Source organism: Microtus oregoni, unplaced genomic scaffold (genome assembly GCF_018167655.1).
Source record: "Microtus oregoni isolate MIOR12 unplaced genomic scaffold, Mior012 000071F_ref0000514, whole genome shotgun sequence".
Classification (NCBI taxonomy): Eukaryota; Metazoa; Chordata; class Mammalia; order Rodentia; family Cricetidae; genus Microtus; species Microtus oregoni.
The window spans coordinates 807,480-823,720 of NW_024543978.1; the positions used below are offsets into that span (position 1 = coordinate 807,480).

Below are 16,241 nucleotides of genomic sequence, written 5' to 3' on the forward strand. Positions count from 1 at the left end.
AAGGAAGGAAGGAAGGAAGATGGCAGCCCACCTTATTCTGCCCTTCAGTTGATTGACAGATGATAGATGGGGCCAGGGAACAGTCAGATGGCAAAAGCCAGCTCTAGTATGGTTAGTAGAGACTTCAAGACCTGGTTACCCTGTGACCACTCAGATAATTCCGTCTCCTCCTCTGGTGGGCCTGATTGTCTAGGAAAAGTAAAGCTCCCAGGAGCAGGCTTGGAGAGGGCAGGTAGACACTGCCCTGTCTGTCAGCTGGGGGCAGAAGAGCTCCGGGCGGCTCAGAGAGTTTGGGAAATTGGAACTGGCAGATGTAGCATCTGCCCTTTTGGGCCAGGGTTGCTGCTCATGAGCACATAGGTCAATGTGATGAGCATACCATGAGAGAGGGACCCCAGGGGAGCAGGCAGTAGATGGTCAGATGACTTTCAGACTAAGAGTGGCCCATGACACTATCTGCCAATAAGACTGAAACCCGTTTTGTCCCCTGGGTCTTTCTGACAGTTGTGGTAGAGCTGACCATCCAGGCATAGGCTGGGAAGGCCCTGCAGACCTCAGAGCCCTCTCCGCTTTCTCCTGTGTTGCAGCAGGGTGATAGACAGACACACACACAGGACAGGTCTTACTGCACAGTTGCTCTCTCACCCAAGAGGTGAGCAGCACCGGGGATTGAGTCTGGTGCCCCAGCCTGAACCTTGGGGGAGGAGGTGGCACAGGTCTGCAGAGGACCCCTGTCTGACTACCTTGCAGTAACTTGAAGCCCACCCCTGAGATCCGCCGGGCAGATGGCCCATCATGTGGCAGGGTGAAGGGGCTGTGCACCTGTGCCTGGACCGTGTGGACAGCGGGACAACAGGGAACCTGTTCCCTTGCCATTGTCACTGATTCCCCCCGCCATCCCTCCCACCCTCCTTTGCATGAGCCCAGCACGAGTCCAGTGGAGCATGCAGAAGCTGCCCCTGGCTGATGCAAGCCTGCACCTCCCTCTGGAGTTGCCAGAAAAGCAGGCAGGGCACCCCAGTTTGTATAAAGTGAAGGGAGAACCTGATGACATGCACCTGCTGGCGTGTGCTTTATGGGTGGGGCTACACAGCTCAGCCACACTCTGGATACAGTGGGCTTCTAGGCTCTTCACGGGCTCTATTTTTAAGTGGTCTGCAGCTCCCAGCCCATGCTCACTCCTGTGACACCTGCCAGCCTCTCCTCATCCTGGCATAACATGCCCTGGATCTGCTGGTGCCACACGGGGCAGATAGGAACCTCCATCCCCTGAGGACAAAGGAACTTCTTCCCTTCTTGCTGGTATTATGCTATCATTACTGATCAACTCAGTTGAGTTTCTCACCTCGCCCAACACTTTACAAGCACACACATTCATTCCCATGGGTGTGAGTCTACCCCCCACACATGTGAGTTCACATGCACCACACTTGCATGCATGCATCAGCACACTTGTGTGCGTATATCCCCCACCCCCACCTCACAAATCCCTGGTTGGCAGTGCTCATCTCTCCTCTGGTTGTGCTTTGACCGTTCCTATGTGGCTCTTGTTTCCTTCTCCCTTCTTCTGATGCATGGAGCTGACACTCACGTCCTCCCTGCTTCTGTTGTCCTTGCTGCAGACATTTAACACTGTCCCTGTCATACCCATTGGGGTCCAAGGAACTCCATGGCACATTAATGTGGGAGTAAAGCTCGCAGGGGGTGGCACTTGGGCAGAGGCACAACCTCCCCTACTCTGATCACTTGGTTAGATGCCCACCAACCACCTCTGACCCCCTGGGTCTAAGTATGCTGTGGACCAGTGAATCCCAGGTCTGGGGAAAGCTCTGAGGCAAGACCAATGGGGTTGGAGCCATACTACGGAGGGCCCTAGGGAGACATTTCCCTTTACTCCTTGTTAATGTGCCAGATCCCATGGGGATGGAACAGATAGGAAACAGAACCCAAGGTGTCAGGAGGCAGCCTGAGGTCATGAGGCACCAGCGTCCATCTGCCTGGCACCTGCTGCCCCCCGGTCGGCTCTGGATAGGGCTCGGAGCCCAGATCTGGGGGGCTGCGGGTTAGCCCAGGAAGAAGGGGCAGGGGCCTGGCCACACCCTCCCAAACTCATACTTGGGGGCTGGGTCTCTATTCCCGCTAGAGTGGACCAGATTGTGGGGCGGGGCCCAACAATAACGGACAAGGACCGCACCAAAGGCCCTGCAGAGACGGAGCTGCCCGAAGACCCCAGCATGATGGGACGGCTTGGGAAGGTGGAGAAACAGGTACAAGAAGCTTGGGTGGGGAATGGCCTCCTCTCTCTCTCTCTCTCTCTCTCTCTCTCTCTCTCTCTCTCTGTCTCATTTTGTTAACCTGTGGCTGCCGAGTAGCCCAGGCATAAGGGTAGATGCAGCAGGAAGTTGCCTGAAATTGCACATGGCCCTACTTCTCCCTTTCTCTTTTCCTTGCCCAGTACTAGTCTTCACCCTGTTGGAAATGGATCCTTAGGAGCTACCACATGAGTCCTACTGTGAGCTGGCCTGAGCTCAGACACACACTAAGCTCAGAGGTTGAGCTTTGGGAGTCTGGGGTAGAGGAAGGGCTGTTCCCGTCCCTGGGTTCCTTCCTTCGCCCCTTCTCCCCTGGGTGCATCCTGGGTCCTCTCCTCAAAGGCGCCGCCAACAGCTTCCATTCTTACAGGTCTTATCCATGGAAAAGAAGATAGACTTTCTGGTGAGCATCTATACGCAGCGAATGGGCATCCCACCAGCAGAGACAGAGGCCTATTTTGGGGCCAAGGAGCCTGAGCCGGCACCACCGTACCACAGTCCGGAGGACAGCCGTGAGCATGCGGACAAGCATGGCTGTATCATTAAGATCGTCCGCTCCACCAGTTCTACAGGCCAGAGGAACTACGCTGCACCCCCAGCCATGCCCCCTGCCCAGTGTCCTCCGTCCACCTCATGGCAGCACAGCCACCAGCGCCACGGCACCTCCCCTGTGGGAGACCATGGCTCACTGGTACGCATCCCACCACCTCCTGCGCATGAGCGGTCGCTGTCAGCTTACAGTGGGGGCAACCGGGCCAGTACCGAGTTCCTGAGGCTGGAGAGCGCCCCAGCCTGCAGGCCCCCTGAGGGTGCCCTGCGGGATAGTGACACCTCCATCTCCATCCCGTCTGTGGACCACGAGGAGCTGGAGCGCTCTTTCAGTGGCTTCAGTATCTCCCAGTCCAAGGAGAACCTGGATGCTCTGGGCAGCTGTTACGCAGCTGTGGCGCCGTGTGCCAAGGTCAGGCCCTACATCGCGGAGGGGGAGTCTGACACAGACTCAGACCTCTGTACACCGTGTGGGCCTCCCCCACGCTCTGCCACTGGCGAGGGCCCCTTTGGAGATGTGGGTTGGGCGGGGCCCAGGAAGTGAGACTGGGCTGGGCTGCTGGGCCCCGTGCCATACCCACTCTAGGTCCTGATTTGGAGCTGGAGTTCCAGGGCCTCTCCTAACGTGACAGAGTGGCATAGAGCAGTGTGGATTGAGGGGATGCTTGTGGGATCTGGCTCTCAGGGCTCATGTGGAGTGAAGATGAGGCAGGGCTTCTTGGCACACATGGTAACATTTTATAGAAGTTCTTTTCCAACCAAGAGGGGGAGATTGAGGCGGGGCCCTAGAGGCCCCAGGAGCTACCTACGACAGCAAAGCTAGCCCTGCTCGGTCTTCTTGGGGGACAGATAACACCCTGTGTGTGAGGAGCAGCAGAATGATGGTGGCACCTGTAAGTGGGGGTGTGGCTGGGATCAAGTACATGGGAGATAGCGGTAAAGTAGGCCTGTCTGCTGCTGATGGCCAGTCCTGAGGCCCAGGGGTCTCCCAGCATAGGCTGGAAGCTCAGGAGGTACCATAGGTCGCTGGGAATGGTCCACCCTCACACCCGACTGCTTATCCCCCAGTTCCTGACTGCCCCAGTAAAGCATTGCCAGGCCCACTGTTTGTGTGTGGCTAGGAAATGCCCCTCATCCCTGGGCATCTCTCTAGAGAGCTGCTGGCCAGCATCTTCCTCTTCCAGGTTCTGTGGAAGATCAGGACCCTTTTCCTGGAGCTGAGGAAGGGATGAGTCCTTAGGGGCCAACCTGGAGCTTAGAACTGACCCTTTGGCCCCACCCCTGGCTTCCACCTCTTAGGGGAGGACCCAGCCCACAGCCTTTTTCTGGAAGGGGGTTCTGTGGGAGGTTCTGGCTGCCTCCTCCCTGGCACTGTAGCCCGGGAGGTCTGGCTTGGCACCCTCATGGCCTCACTTTTTCTTGGTGTGGCGCTGGTCTTCAGGCTATAGCCAGTACGTCAAGAGAACCATCTGGTGAACAGACCAGTGCTGTCCTCAGCTGGGGCACCAGCTTGCCTGCTGCCCACTTGGCTCTACAGATCCAGGCAGGGCTGGATGGCACGACCTCGTCAAACTGCCAGCTCTTTCTCCACGAGAGCATGTCCTCTGTGCCTGGTCAAGGATCCTTCCCACAGAAGCTGGGCATCCACAGTCATTCATCCACTCGAGGTCCCTTGGCTGTGGCCTCTGAGTGTTTGGGGGAATTGGGAACACTTTGTCCTCTACTCTGGTGAGCAGGACTCTGTTCATCTTGTGAGTGGGCCATCTCGGACCGTATGGCAGCCAGCTCTAGAGGGAGACAAGGTAGAGCCCTCAGCCGTGGTCCTGCAACATCTGGCACAGAGGTGTCCGGCAATGAATGATATAGCATTTTGGGGCCCCAGTCTCTATGAGGCAACAGCATTCCTGGTCAGTGAGGGCAAGTCTGGAGAGCTTGAGCCTGGGGAGCTCTATCCACTTCTCCCCCACCCACTTTTAAGTGTTGTGGAAGGGGTAGAAGGACCTTGGGGGCATAACCTCAGCAGGAGGCACCCCATCCCCAAGGAGAACTTGAGGTCATGTCTCTGTGAGGGACCTGGGCATCTGGGGAGCTGTGTCTGCTATCTGATGTGGCCTCTATGTCCTCCATGTCAGGGTTTCTAGGGACTGTACCTCAGGATGCCTCTGCCAGGTGTCACACTCTGTGCCCCTTGGTCCCCTAGGACCAGGGCCATAGCCAGCTCCTTGGTATGAGAGATGTCTCTTCCTATGTGGGTGTGGCGGCAATGTAGACAGGAAGAGTAGCTGCCCCTTCACTAGCCTTCTCTTGGAGAGTTGAGCCTGGGCTCAGACCCTCCACCTGACACATGGGAAGAGTCCAGGGCAGAGGGGCAAGTGCACCTGCCCTGGACAGACCAACCGCCAGAGTACTTCTCCCCTAGACCTGGGTAGGCATAGCTGTCTCAGCTTTAGGGAATGTGGGAAAGAGGTTTGCATCTGTCCTACATGGTCCACACAGTGTATCCTGCCTCATGTGCATGGCCCCACATCCTGTCCCCAGGGCTGCTGTGGATCCAAGAGCCTGGGATACCCTGAGCTGAGGTTTTGTGGGATGAAGGTGGACAGGCACCCTCCCTTCCCCAGGAAACCCTGACCATACATAATCTATCAGAAACCCTCATTTAGGTTACAGTAAAGAGAGACAGGCCGTGGCCTGATCTGCAAATGAGGAGTACTGGTCAAGGCTGCAGTGTTGGCTACTCAGAGCAAGTTCATCTCGAGGGGTGACATGGGAACCCTAATATGAGAGATAACCGAACCCCTCCTTGGGGACCTAGACCGAGGCCCGAACAACACAAATGTCCACTGCCTTGGCATCCCCCCCTCAGAGAAACAGGACAGGACGGAGGCTAGAAGCTCCTATAAGAAATTTGTGCACTTTCTTGGGTATTCACACGTAACCAAGTGTGGCTGAAGGCCAGCAGCTGCCCCATGGCAAAATTTTCCCCAGAAAACATTTATCCCAACACATTCCCTCACATGCCTACCAGCACATACCCATACACTGGGCATGTAAGTACATTCATATATGTATACACAAAAGCTTACAGACCACGCTTTCATATGCACGCACAAGTACACACACAGAGACACAAGTGTACATACAGCAGGTGTACTTTCGAACATGTATTCCTTGTTACACACATACACATGAAAGCTCACACAGTTTGACAGACCACACATACATACATATACGCATACATATGAACACATGTAAACATACAGGCTTGTAGGTTACATGTTAATTCTGCATGTGCACATACAGCAGGTATCCACCTTTATACCTGCATAGTCACATATATGAACATGTGCACACACATATGAGTAACCTGTATGTCTAATGTATACACACATGTAGGCTTCAGCCCCCAACACTTTAATCTTTTTGTCTTTGGCTCTTCCTAATGGGAGCTACCTGGAGACGGTACCACAAGACTTAATGATGAATGTTCTAAAGTGTTGAGCACTGACTGGGTGGGATGGAGCCCATTGAGTTCCCATACTGCCTTCTCCTTGGACTAGCTGGTAGTTGTCTGTAGGAGCCAAGAGAGGCTGTGGCTAGGTCAGGGTGAAGCAGTTCTAGTGCCTGCTGAGGTCCAGATCAGTCTTTGCATTGGGTCATTGTTGGTATTGGCCAGTTCTCAGTGCCCTCCTGCATACATGCCTGCTTCATCATTCCAGGCTGTGATCAATGTTTTCTGGCTTAAATTCTTCCTTCCGGACCTTTTCAATTGGCCTCCGGGAAGTGTACTCTTGTCTACCAGGGCCAGAATACCTGGGGTGAGGGGCCATCTGCTGTCCTACATGTGATCTGGGCAGACCAAGTGTCCATTAAGCTAGCTGTTACCCTTTTGCCTAAATGGGTCTCTTTGGAGGGCACTCTAAGCTGTAGTCATCCCCAGTCCCTAGAAATGGGGCCCTCATATCCAGGACCACCGTCCACCGTTAATGCACTGGTTTAAGGTTTTTTCCCCTTGAGCGGGTGGCTACAGATTCGGAATGTGGAAAACGAGGCCAACCTGCCTTCTGCCATCCCTACTGGGTTTATCCTATATCAGGGGCACTGTGAAGAACACCCTTGCTTTTTGTGGAAAGAAGTGGGCCCAGAGATGTCTTTAGACCTCAGAGGTAAGAGAATCTGGGACGGGAATGCCGTTCTGAAACACCGGAGATTGCGTCTTTCAGTTTTCTGGCTGTAAGTAGTGCAGAGAGTGGAGGCTAATACACTTGCCCATGGCTCACACCCCAACACCAACAGGACAACATGTGGGCCTTTCTCTGAGGCCACAACCTCTTGAAATAAACATGAAAAACTTGGTTTGAACAGTGGGGCCCACAGTAGAAGGACCCAGATATCTGGGGCACCTTGCATTCTGGCAGGGTGGGCTGGGTTAGAGTGGAGAATCAATACACAGAACACCCCTGAAGCCAAGCTCACATGGCTGGAATGATGTCATCTGCTCCCATGATGTAGAGACACTGGCCTTCTGCTCACCTGAGACTTCCCAGAGCATAGGATGTAGGATGTGGGGAAAGAGGTCCAAGAAGAGTCTGCAGGCATGTCTGTCTGTCTTTCTGTCCCAGGTTCCTATTGTGCCCCAGCTGAGCTTCCTGGAGGAGGTATTATGATGGAAATGAGGGTGCCTCTTCTTTCTGAGGAGTCTTCAGCATGTGCCCAACACATGCCTTAGGCCCTAGGTTTAGGGGGCCCAGTGTCCCTGTAAATAAATTGGGGCCACAGTTTGATGAATTTTACTTCTCTATGAGGTGGTTCTAGCAACAGGCCTTGGGGAGCACCAGGAATGGGAGTAGAGAGAAAGGGTTACATCCTAGGAAGGAGCTCTGTCTTAGATGCTCCTGGTGTTCTGGCTGACAGAGGATAATGGGCCTGACCTATGACCCACACCGAAGCTCCCCTAGTGTCTAGCTCCCTATCAGAGAAGGGATAGTCCCCAGGCTGTTCTGGGACTCTTAGGCAGGAGTACACACTGCTAACACCGCACATCCAATTGGGACTGGCTTTTACAAAGTTGTTGCCTTAATGTATGTTGAGGGAAATTCACCAAGGTCACCCCTGCCTCTGCCTGATTCAGACACACTGGACTCCACCTCCAGGTCCTGCTACTGGAGAAGAGTTGCCGGTATGATGGGCTGCCCCTAGCAGTCCCCCACACGGAGGGGCTCAAAGCTGTGATCCCCTTGACATCATCCATCTGCCTGGGATGGTTCCATATACAGTACAGCGCACCCTGCGCTTCCAGCCCACACTTGCCCATTGCAGTCTTGTCCCCCCTGGCCGCAGCTGCGGCTGCAGCTTCCCCATCTGCGCTGTTGCCTTTGGCTGTCTTTGCACTTTTGTTCATGCTCCAAAGAATATTTCATAATGCCTTCATACTGACGTGCACCCTAAACATTTTGTACGTGCCCTTGGGCCACAGCAAATGGCCTTCTCCTTTTGGCCAGCGTGCCGCCACCTGCACACTATGCTGTCTTCTAGGGATAGATGCCCAGGGAATGAACTCTAGTTTTCTAACTGACTAGCTGGAATGCTAACTTACTCGACATGAACAGAATGGCACTTGTGTTGTGTGAGCGAGCGGGCCAGTGTGTGCTCGCAGGGAACTTTGGGGCATAATCCCGCAGCAGGGATGCATGCAGATGGTTCTGGAAAGTTTTGCTGCCACAGGGCTGAGTTCAGATGCCCAGTGGACCTGTGCACTTAGTAAAACAGTGATTCAACTTGAACCGCCTGGCCTCTTCATTTGCATGTGTCTCCTGGAAGCTGGTATAAGGGCTGGGGGTCTAGCTGGGGAGGCACGGCCACTTAGCACTTCAACTTGGGGCCTCTCAAGTCCCAGGCTCTGTGTTTCCTGGGGCTGTTACCTGAGTTGTTAGTGTCAGAGGCTGGGTCCTTCCAGTCTTAACAACCTACGCTCGGCCACTCATCCTCAGTAGGCCAATCCGTCATGAAGGAATAGAAGCAGAAAAAGATCTTTAATGTGGCTACATAGTGAAGATGAAGAAATCTACTCACACCCCCTCTCCACATACCAAATCCATCTTCAGAGTCCTGCCATTAGGCTGAAGTTGAAATGGGAGGTGAGAGGTATGTGTAACCAAACAGCTTTGGTCAAAGTGTGGCCCGGCTCAGTCTTTGGTCTTTCATCTTTCTACCAGAACACCTTACCGGGCACCTTCAAATAGTCACCAACTTGAGACTATGAAACACCAGATATGCCCACCCATTTGGGAACCAGTATGAGACAGCACAAGTCTGCACCTTCAGGGTATAGCGCTCAGTTGTCAGGATAGCAGGATCCTGGAACACCAGGAGCTTCTGGCTGGGGCCATCCCATCCCCATCCCCTTCAAGAGTGCACTGATGTCCATACTGACACTTGCACCCTTATGTCATGTCCTGACTTTGCGACCACCTGGGCCAGCAGGGATCTCTCTGGCCAAGCTTGATTTGTTGCTGGCACATGGCATGGGTTCTGATATCGACCTGGCTACTTTACTGCCCTGTGTGCCTACCCGCTCTTCTTCTTTGACACCTTACCCCTCCTCTGGCTCTTGCATTGACTCTTGGTTACCTATCCTCTGGGTACCCTGAACCCCAGCAGGATAGGTAGACACTCACCCAGTCTGTCTCTCTACTGCCTGAATGTTGATGGAGCCTGGCTGTGGTGGGTTCTGGTCTGTAAATTTGGGGCTTTGCTGCTCTGACCTCTGGAATTGTCACCCCACAGCCCCTCTCTAGGCCTCTGGGGCAGCTGAGCATGAGGAGCTGTACTTGGATTGGGAGCTCTTCAAGGTGGTAGCTCACCCTAGACAGATGCCAAGAGCTCTTGGCACAGCTCGAAAAGACATCCTATGTCTCCTTTGCAGCATGACCTCCAGAGAGTCTATGGGGCTACATGATCCTGGCAGGCACTGTGGATGCCAGTGAAGCCTTCTGTTTCTGGGCCATTGTGATCAGTCTGAGTTTGAGGGAAGTTGGGCAGCCTGACTCATGACGGCTTCCACCTTTTTGGGCATGGCCAATGTCCTGTGCTCCTCTTTCTGGCTATAATCACCTTCAGTGGTGCCTGCCTCATTTCTCTGAGCCTAGAGGTCTCCTATAGGATTAGAATTGGAATTAAGAGTTGGCTGTGATGAATAGAGAAGGCCTGAATAACCAATGTCACTTGTTCACAGAGATATAACCCCAGTATAGGGGAGTCTGCTGTCTTGTTGCTCTGTTTTGCATGACTTCCTCCTTTAGGGTACGACCACCTCTCCTAATATGACCGCTGTAGTAAGGCCATTGCAGTCAGAAGACTGGGAAATGGAAACTTTCTACTAGGTACCAAATACCTGGTTAAAAGAAGCCCACTATTAAGAGAACGGGTAAAGATGACTGGGGGGGGGGGGGGGGTCACCAGATGTGTGTTCCCTTTGGGTGCACCTGATCCATACATTAGAACCACGAGGCCGTTGGTTACAGACATTGGCCAGTCAGCCAGTGACCATAGACATCGACTAGTGCATCAAGGATGGTTTCCTCTGATTAGGGCTGTGCCTGCCCCAGGCTCTCCGCAATCTGTTCTGGCCACGGTGCCCTGCCCAGGCTTTCTGTGTTATGCTATCTTTGTAGGGTAGTAGTCTCATCTGTCACTCCATCTCATAGGAAGGGAAACTGGTGTATGGGAGCCTGAGAGTCTCTGGTCAGCAGGGAAGTGCAGATGTATTCTGGCCAGTTCCTTCAAGGATAGCCATGCTGAGGATACCCTCACCAGGCAGCCACACCGTGGTGTCTTACGGGTCCTTTAGATATCTAATGGCTAATATGGGTTAGTGGCCTGCCATTCCATGGGAAGGAATAAGAAGCAGGTCCCTAGACTGAGCCTGGGGCTGTATCCTATGAGGGATCCCATGGACAGCTGACACCCAAGGACAATCTTCTTAGGGAAGCAGTGAGCTTGGGCATTCAGGGACTGTGTGGGCACAGAAAAACCCAAGGCCCCAAGACTCTGGCCTTAGGAAGCCACTGCATCCTAGCACTGTCTCCGAGGGCATTTCTTATTCCTTAATTCACGGATGTCCTTTAAGTCTATGTCCCTGTCTTTCTCCTGATACCTCCTTTAATTCCAGGACTAGGGAGGCATGAGAGGGCTTGAGAGGAATATAAGGCAAGAGGAGACAGGAAATGCAGTCTGCAGTCTGAGGATTCAGTCTGAGCATGCAGTCTGAGGATTCAGTCTGAGCATGCAGTCTGAGCTTGCAATCTGAGGATTCAGTCTGAGCATGCAATCTGAAGATTCAGTCTGAGCATGCAATCTGAGCTTGCAATCTGAGGATGCAGTCTGAGAATGCAGTCTGAGGATTCAGTCTGAGCATGCAATCTGAGGATTCAGTCTGAGCATGCAGTCTGAGCTTGCAATCTGAGGATGCAGTCTGAGAATGCAGTCTGAGGATTCAGTCTGAGCATGCAGTCTGAGCATGCAGTCTGAGGATACAGTCTGAGCATGCAGTCTGAGCTTGCAATCTGAGGATGCAGTCTGAGCATGCAATCTGAGGATGCAGTCTGAGAATGCAGTCTGAGCATGCAGTCTGAGGATTCAGTCTGAGCATGCAATCTGAGGATGCAGTCTGAGCTTGCGGTCTGAGAATTCAGTCTGAGCTTGCAGTCTAAGAATGCAGTCTGAGGATTCAGTCTAAGCATGCAGACTGAGGATCTGTAAAGACAGGATTGCCCCTTCAGTCTGAAGATTCGGTAGAGGTAAAAAGTCCCTCTAGCGGCTGCACTGCTTCTCTGATCTCTCAGCTTTTCACCCTCTGATTTCTGACTCTGGGTTTTTATTATTAACAACAATTAGAACTCGCACTACAGATATCCACAGGATAACTGCCCATGTCCAGAATGGCTTGGGGGACACTGTGGGTTACCTGTCTAGAGACAGCTAGGGAATGACTCCCTAAGTTTATGATGCTGCTAATGCCTCTCAGGGATAGATGTCCCAGAAGGTTTTGGATGTTGGAGGGGAAGCCATGCCTAGGAAGGCCACCAGGTGGCAATGCTTACCAGGAGAAGACTCTTGCTACCGGTCACAGACAAATCCAGATTCCTAGAACCTGCCTCTCAGGAGGCAGGAGGCACACCGGTTAAGTCCTGCCTTTCTCAGCTAAGCTGACAAGGCTTGGTTAGCCACACCGGTCACTAGGGGCCCAAGGGCCAGAGGAAAGCATGGGAGTTGCCAGCTAAGGGATTGTGGTAGACTCTGGAAGGTCTACAGGCGTGGCAGATCCTGGATTGTGGGACTTGAGCCTAGACCCTTGAAGTCAATGTGAACCTGAACCAATGAATGTCCAGTGTCCAGGGCCAGGGCACAGAGAGGGCCTCTGTGCAGAAATGATTAATGCAGGCCCCACCCTGACCAGAGGACCAAGGCCCAGCCTGTCCCATGCCCAGGAGGGCTGTTGCCACACCTAACGTGGGGGTCTCACTTTGGGAAGCTGCAAGCCCATCTCTCTGACATTTTCTTGTCAGTCTCAGATCTGGCTCCATCCAGCCTCTTTCATAGGTCCAAACTGGAGGTGAGGGGGCCGTGTGAGACGAACCGAGGGGATCACACAGAGCCTGCCCTCTGCCTCTCTCATTGTCTGGAGTCATACATACCCTGGATGCCCACACTCTCAGCCTGTCCTGAGGGTCTCCACCCCTGCTTGTTACAGCCCTCCCTAGGGTGTGTACCAGCACTGATGTCCTTCAAAGCCCAAACTCCACAAGACCCAGCTGGGTCTGTCTTCTATGGATCCCCACTCGACAGGACTTGACCTCCACAGGATCTGACTTTAAAGGAGCCTCACCTCCCTAGAGCTGGCTGGTTTGACTTCCTTGTGTCCCAACCTCTGGAAAGAAAGCTATTCCTGGCCTAGCGTGCAGATCCTAGCAAGCAAGGGCATTTTGCCCCTTGAGGCCTAAGAGGTTCTTGAATCATTGGTGCCTGGAGCCACGTGGTCCTGCTCATACCTCCCCTGTGAGCTTGACCCTCAATCAGAGCCTCTGGCCCCACACCCACCCCTGATTCTGCTGCGTTCTAGAATACCAACCAGAGCAATAACAACAGGGCCCAAAGCATGGGCCCTGTTTACTCGGGGACCAGGAAACTGAGGCCAGGGAATTGGAACAATAAATAATATTGTCTAGGCACAACAGCTATCAGGAACAGAACCCTAGAGCTTCCCCCTTGTTTCTTGTTTCTGCAGTCCTTCTGCCTTGAGCAGCTGTCTCAGGTATGTGCACCCTGTGCAAGGAAGGTAGGAGATTTCAGAGAGCAGCTGGCTACTTACGAAGGTGTTGAATTCAGGCTCCCACAGCAAGGGACCCCAGGTACCCCACGGTCAACACCTGGTGCACTTTTCAAGCTGCTGACTTGAAAACCACGCAGCCCCACTCTACCCTCAATTTGTTTTCTACAGGCTGACACCAACCTTCTGCACCAAACTCCGTGTAATTTTCTTCTAGTATCACCTGGCTGCCCTTCCACCTGGCTGGGTTCCCATCTTCTTCTTAGGGTTCAAACCCATCCCCTTCTTCTTACCCTCTTTTACAATGTCCTCCTCGCCTTAAATTTACCTCAAATCTTGCTGTGTCCACCACACTTCTTGTCCCTCAGGCACTGTGCCCCACAGGTAGCCTTTCTCATGGAGCACTGTTGCTCCTGTGGCCTCTTCTCAAATGACCTCTTTCTGTGATCCTGTCCTTCTAATTGGGTTCTGCTCCTGGCATCCAGGGTTGGGGGGCTTGTTGCTAGGTAGATTTTGAATACCTCTGAGTCCTTAATAATCCCCTCTCAGTTTACAGTTGCATCTGCTCTGTTATAAGGTGAAATGGAAAGATTTTGTTATTGTTTTTTTGTTTCTTATTTGTTGAGACAGAGTTTCTCTGTGTAGCCCTGCGTGTCCTGAAACTTTTTCTGTGGACCAGGCTGGCCTCGAACTCAGAGATCTGCCTGTTTCTGCCTCTTGAGTGCTGGGATGAATGGTGTGCACCACCACTGCTCTACAGAATGTTTGTTTGTTTTCATTTTAAAATGAAGAAAAGTCCTAGATTCAGTTCTCAGCACAACATGCACAAAGTTAGAAGTGGGAACCTTGGACAAAGCCTGCCAAGACTGCAAGTTGGTAGCAGACAGAGGAGCTGCCCAGGCTGACACTGTGGCCAGGGACATCTATACAGCATCTGTTGCATGACTACTGCCTGGCAGTGCCCACCCCTGACTGCAGGTGCTGCCTGGCATTCTCTGCCCACTGTCTTGGCCACAATCTTTGGCCTTGGGACTCTTACCATTGAGCCTCAGTTTGCTCTGGTCTGTCCACTACCCTGTTCTCATCCTCATGTACTGTTAATATTTAAGTAACCCACAGCATCCCTATCAGGTTTGACCCTAGAAAACCAGGGCACCAAACTCTGATAGGGGTCTGAGAGCTCTTGCAAGGCTGCTGGGTTGCATCTAGAGAGTTAATTCAATACACCTTTGCCTTGTGAATCCACTTTCTGGCCTAACGGTGAAGTCAGGGGCTGGTTGAGCAGCCTTAGATCAGATGTTATTCTGTCTTACTGGACCTTGTCATCCATTCTGGGTATAGCCACAGTCAGAAGGAAGGCCCCAGGGACAGTTCTTTCCTGGCTGGGCTCTGCCAGATGTAAAGTGCCCCCAAATCTCTGCTCACCACACCCTGCAGTCTCTCAGCTCTCAGCAGCCTGGCTCTCACAGGGAGTTGCAGACCGTGTTCCCAATCCTGCACAGAGCCAGACAGCTGCATCTGGGGCTACGCTTGACATTCAGAGCTGCTATTTTTCTCTCACACGTGGGTCCTTTACATTTGCGTTGGAATGAATTCCGGCTAACTTCTTTGCTGCTGCTGGCAGACAGTTCTCCATGGCTCGTACAGCATGGACACTTCACACCTGCCCACTGCTATCCCCAAGGGAGCCTGGTGGACATGAGCAGCTTTGCCCCCATCCTGACCTCTGTCCTCATCTGGACAGAGACATAGCTCCCTCTCCTGCCCACAGCCCCTACTTTTGCTGTGAAGGTGTCTGAGCACACCTCCTTCCCCACTCAGTTCCCCTCCCCCATCAGCTCCCTCTGGTAGGAATGTCTCCATGTTTCCTTCCCTGGCACTAGGGTCCATTCTACCAGCCCTGGGGTAGATGCTGGAGCATGGGTTATGTGAGCCACTGTGGGTCCTGGATCCAGACCTGCCCCATCACACTGTAATTTGATCGACAGCTGTTTTTCTATTGCCAATTTTGCTAGTCTCTAATCTTCACTATTTCCTTTCTTCTGCTTTTCTTTTTAGGTTTAATTTTCTCTCCTTTTCAGCTTCTTTAGGTGAGAGCTCAGAGCATCTTTGAACTATTCTGTTACACGCAGGCTTTGATGCTATCCGTGCCTTTCCCTCAGCACCACATTGCCTGCCTCCCACACATTTGATATGTGCGCCTCGTTTTCACTTCAGTTCTAAGGAGTTTTCCATGTTCCTTAAGTTTCATTTCTGGGGATTCTTTGGGGGCCACTATTTAGTCCAGTTTAATTTCTTTATTTTCTGGAACCACAGTTTGTGTGAGTCCTGCTCCTTTCAACTTACAGTAGGCTCCGCTTAGTGGCCCAGGATCTGTCTGGTGGGGTCAGGAAAAGTTGATCATCTGTGTGTTTGGTTTCCCTGCAGAGGTTGGAGTGATGATTTCTGAATGGTCTTGTGAGTCAGCCTTGCCTTTGTTTTTGGAGGATACTTTATTGAGGTATAAAATTCTAGGTTGTTTTTCTCTTTTATATGTAAATACATTGTCTCCACAGCTTCTTACATTGTTTCTGTTAAGAACAGTGATTAATCTTAGCCCAGGTGGTAGCACGAGCCTTTAATCCCAGAAATCAGGAGGGAGGCAGAGGCAGAGGCAGGAGGCTCTTTGAGAGTCTGAGGCCAGCCTGGTTTAAATAGTGAGTTCCAGGGCCGCCAGAGATACAGAGTGAGGCCCACTCTAAGAAAAAAAAAAAAAAAAAAAAAAAACAGACTGAAACCAAACACACAGCAGCCTAAGAAAGAGCGGTACTCAAAGAGGGAAAATAAGAGCAGAAGCTCACAGGCAAGGCATTGCTGGAGAAAACAAGGGCTGTGGGGGCTGGACAGGGCTGCACATACAAAGAGCCTAAGACACACAAAACAACACATAAAAAGCACTAATAGTAACTCTAACCAAGGACATGTAGTACTGATACAGTACAAACCACTGCTGGAAGAGACCGAAGACCGAAATAAACGGAAGGACAATTGTATTCGCCAGGAAGACAATATTC

The 16,241-nt window shown here is 52.4% G+C and overlaps 1 protein-coding gene across 15 annotated transcripts in view; it reads left to right on the top strand.

The window, feature by feature from the left end:
* Positions 1-8,644, top strand: part of Kcnq2 (potassium voltage-gated channel subfamily Q member 2) — a 60,153-nt gene extending 51,509 nt beyond the window's left edge. For all 15 annotated transcript variants that reach the window (XM_041641855.1, XM_041641862.1, XM_041641857.1 and 12 more), the window contains 2 exons: positions 2,144-2,267; positions 2,683-8,644. In XM_041641855.1, coding sequence (XP_041497789.1) covers positions 2,144-2,267; positions 2,683-3,405 — 847 coding nt within the window. In that variant the 3' untranslated portion in view covers positions 3,406-8,644. The remainder of the gene's footprint in view (positions 1-2,143; positions 2,268-2,682) is intronic.
* The last annotated feature ends 7,597 nt before the right edge of the window (positions 8,645-16,241 follow it).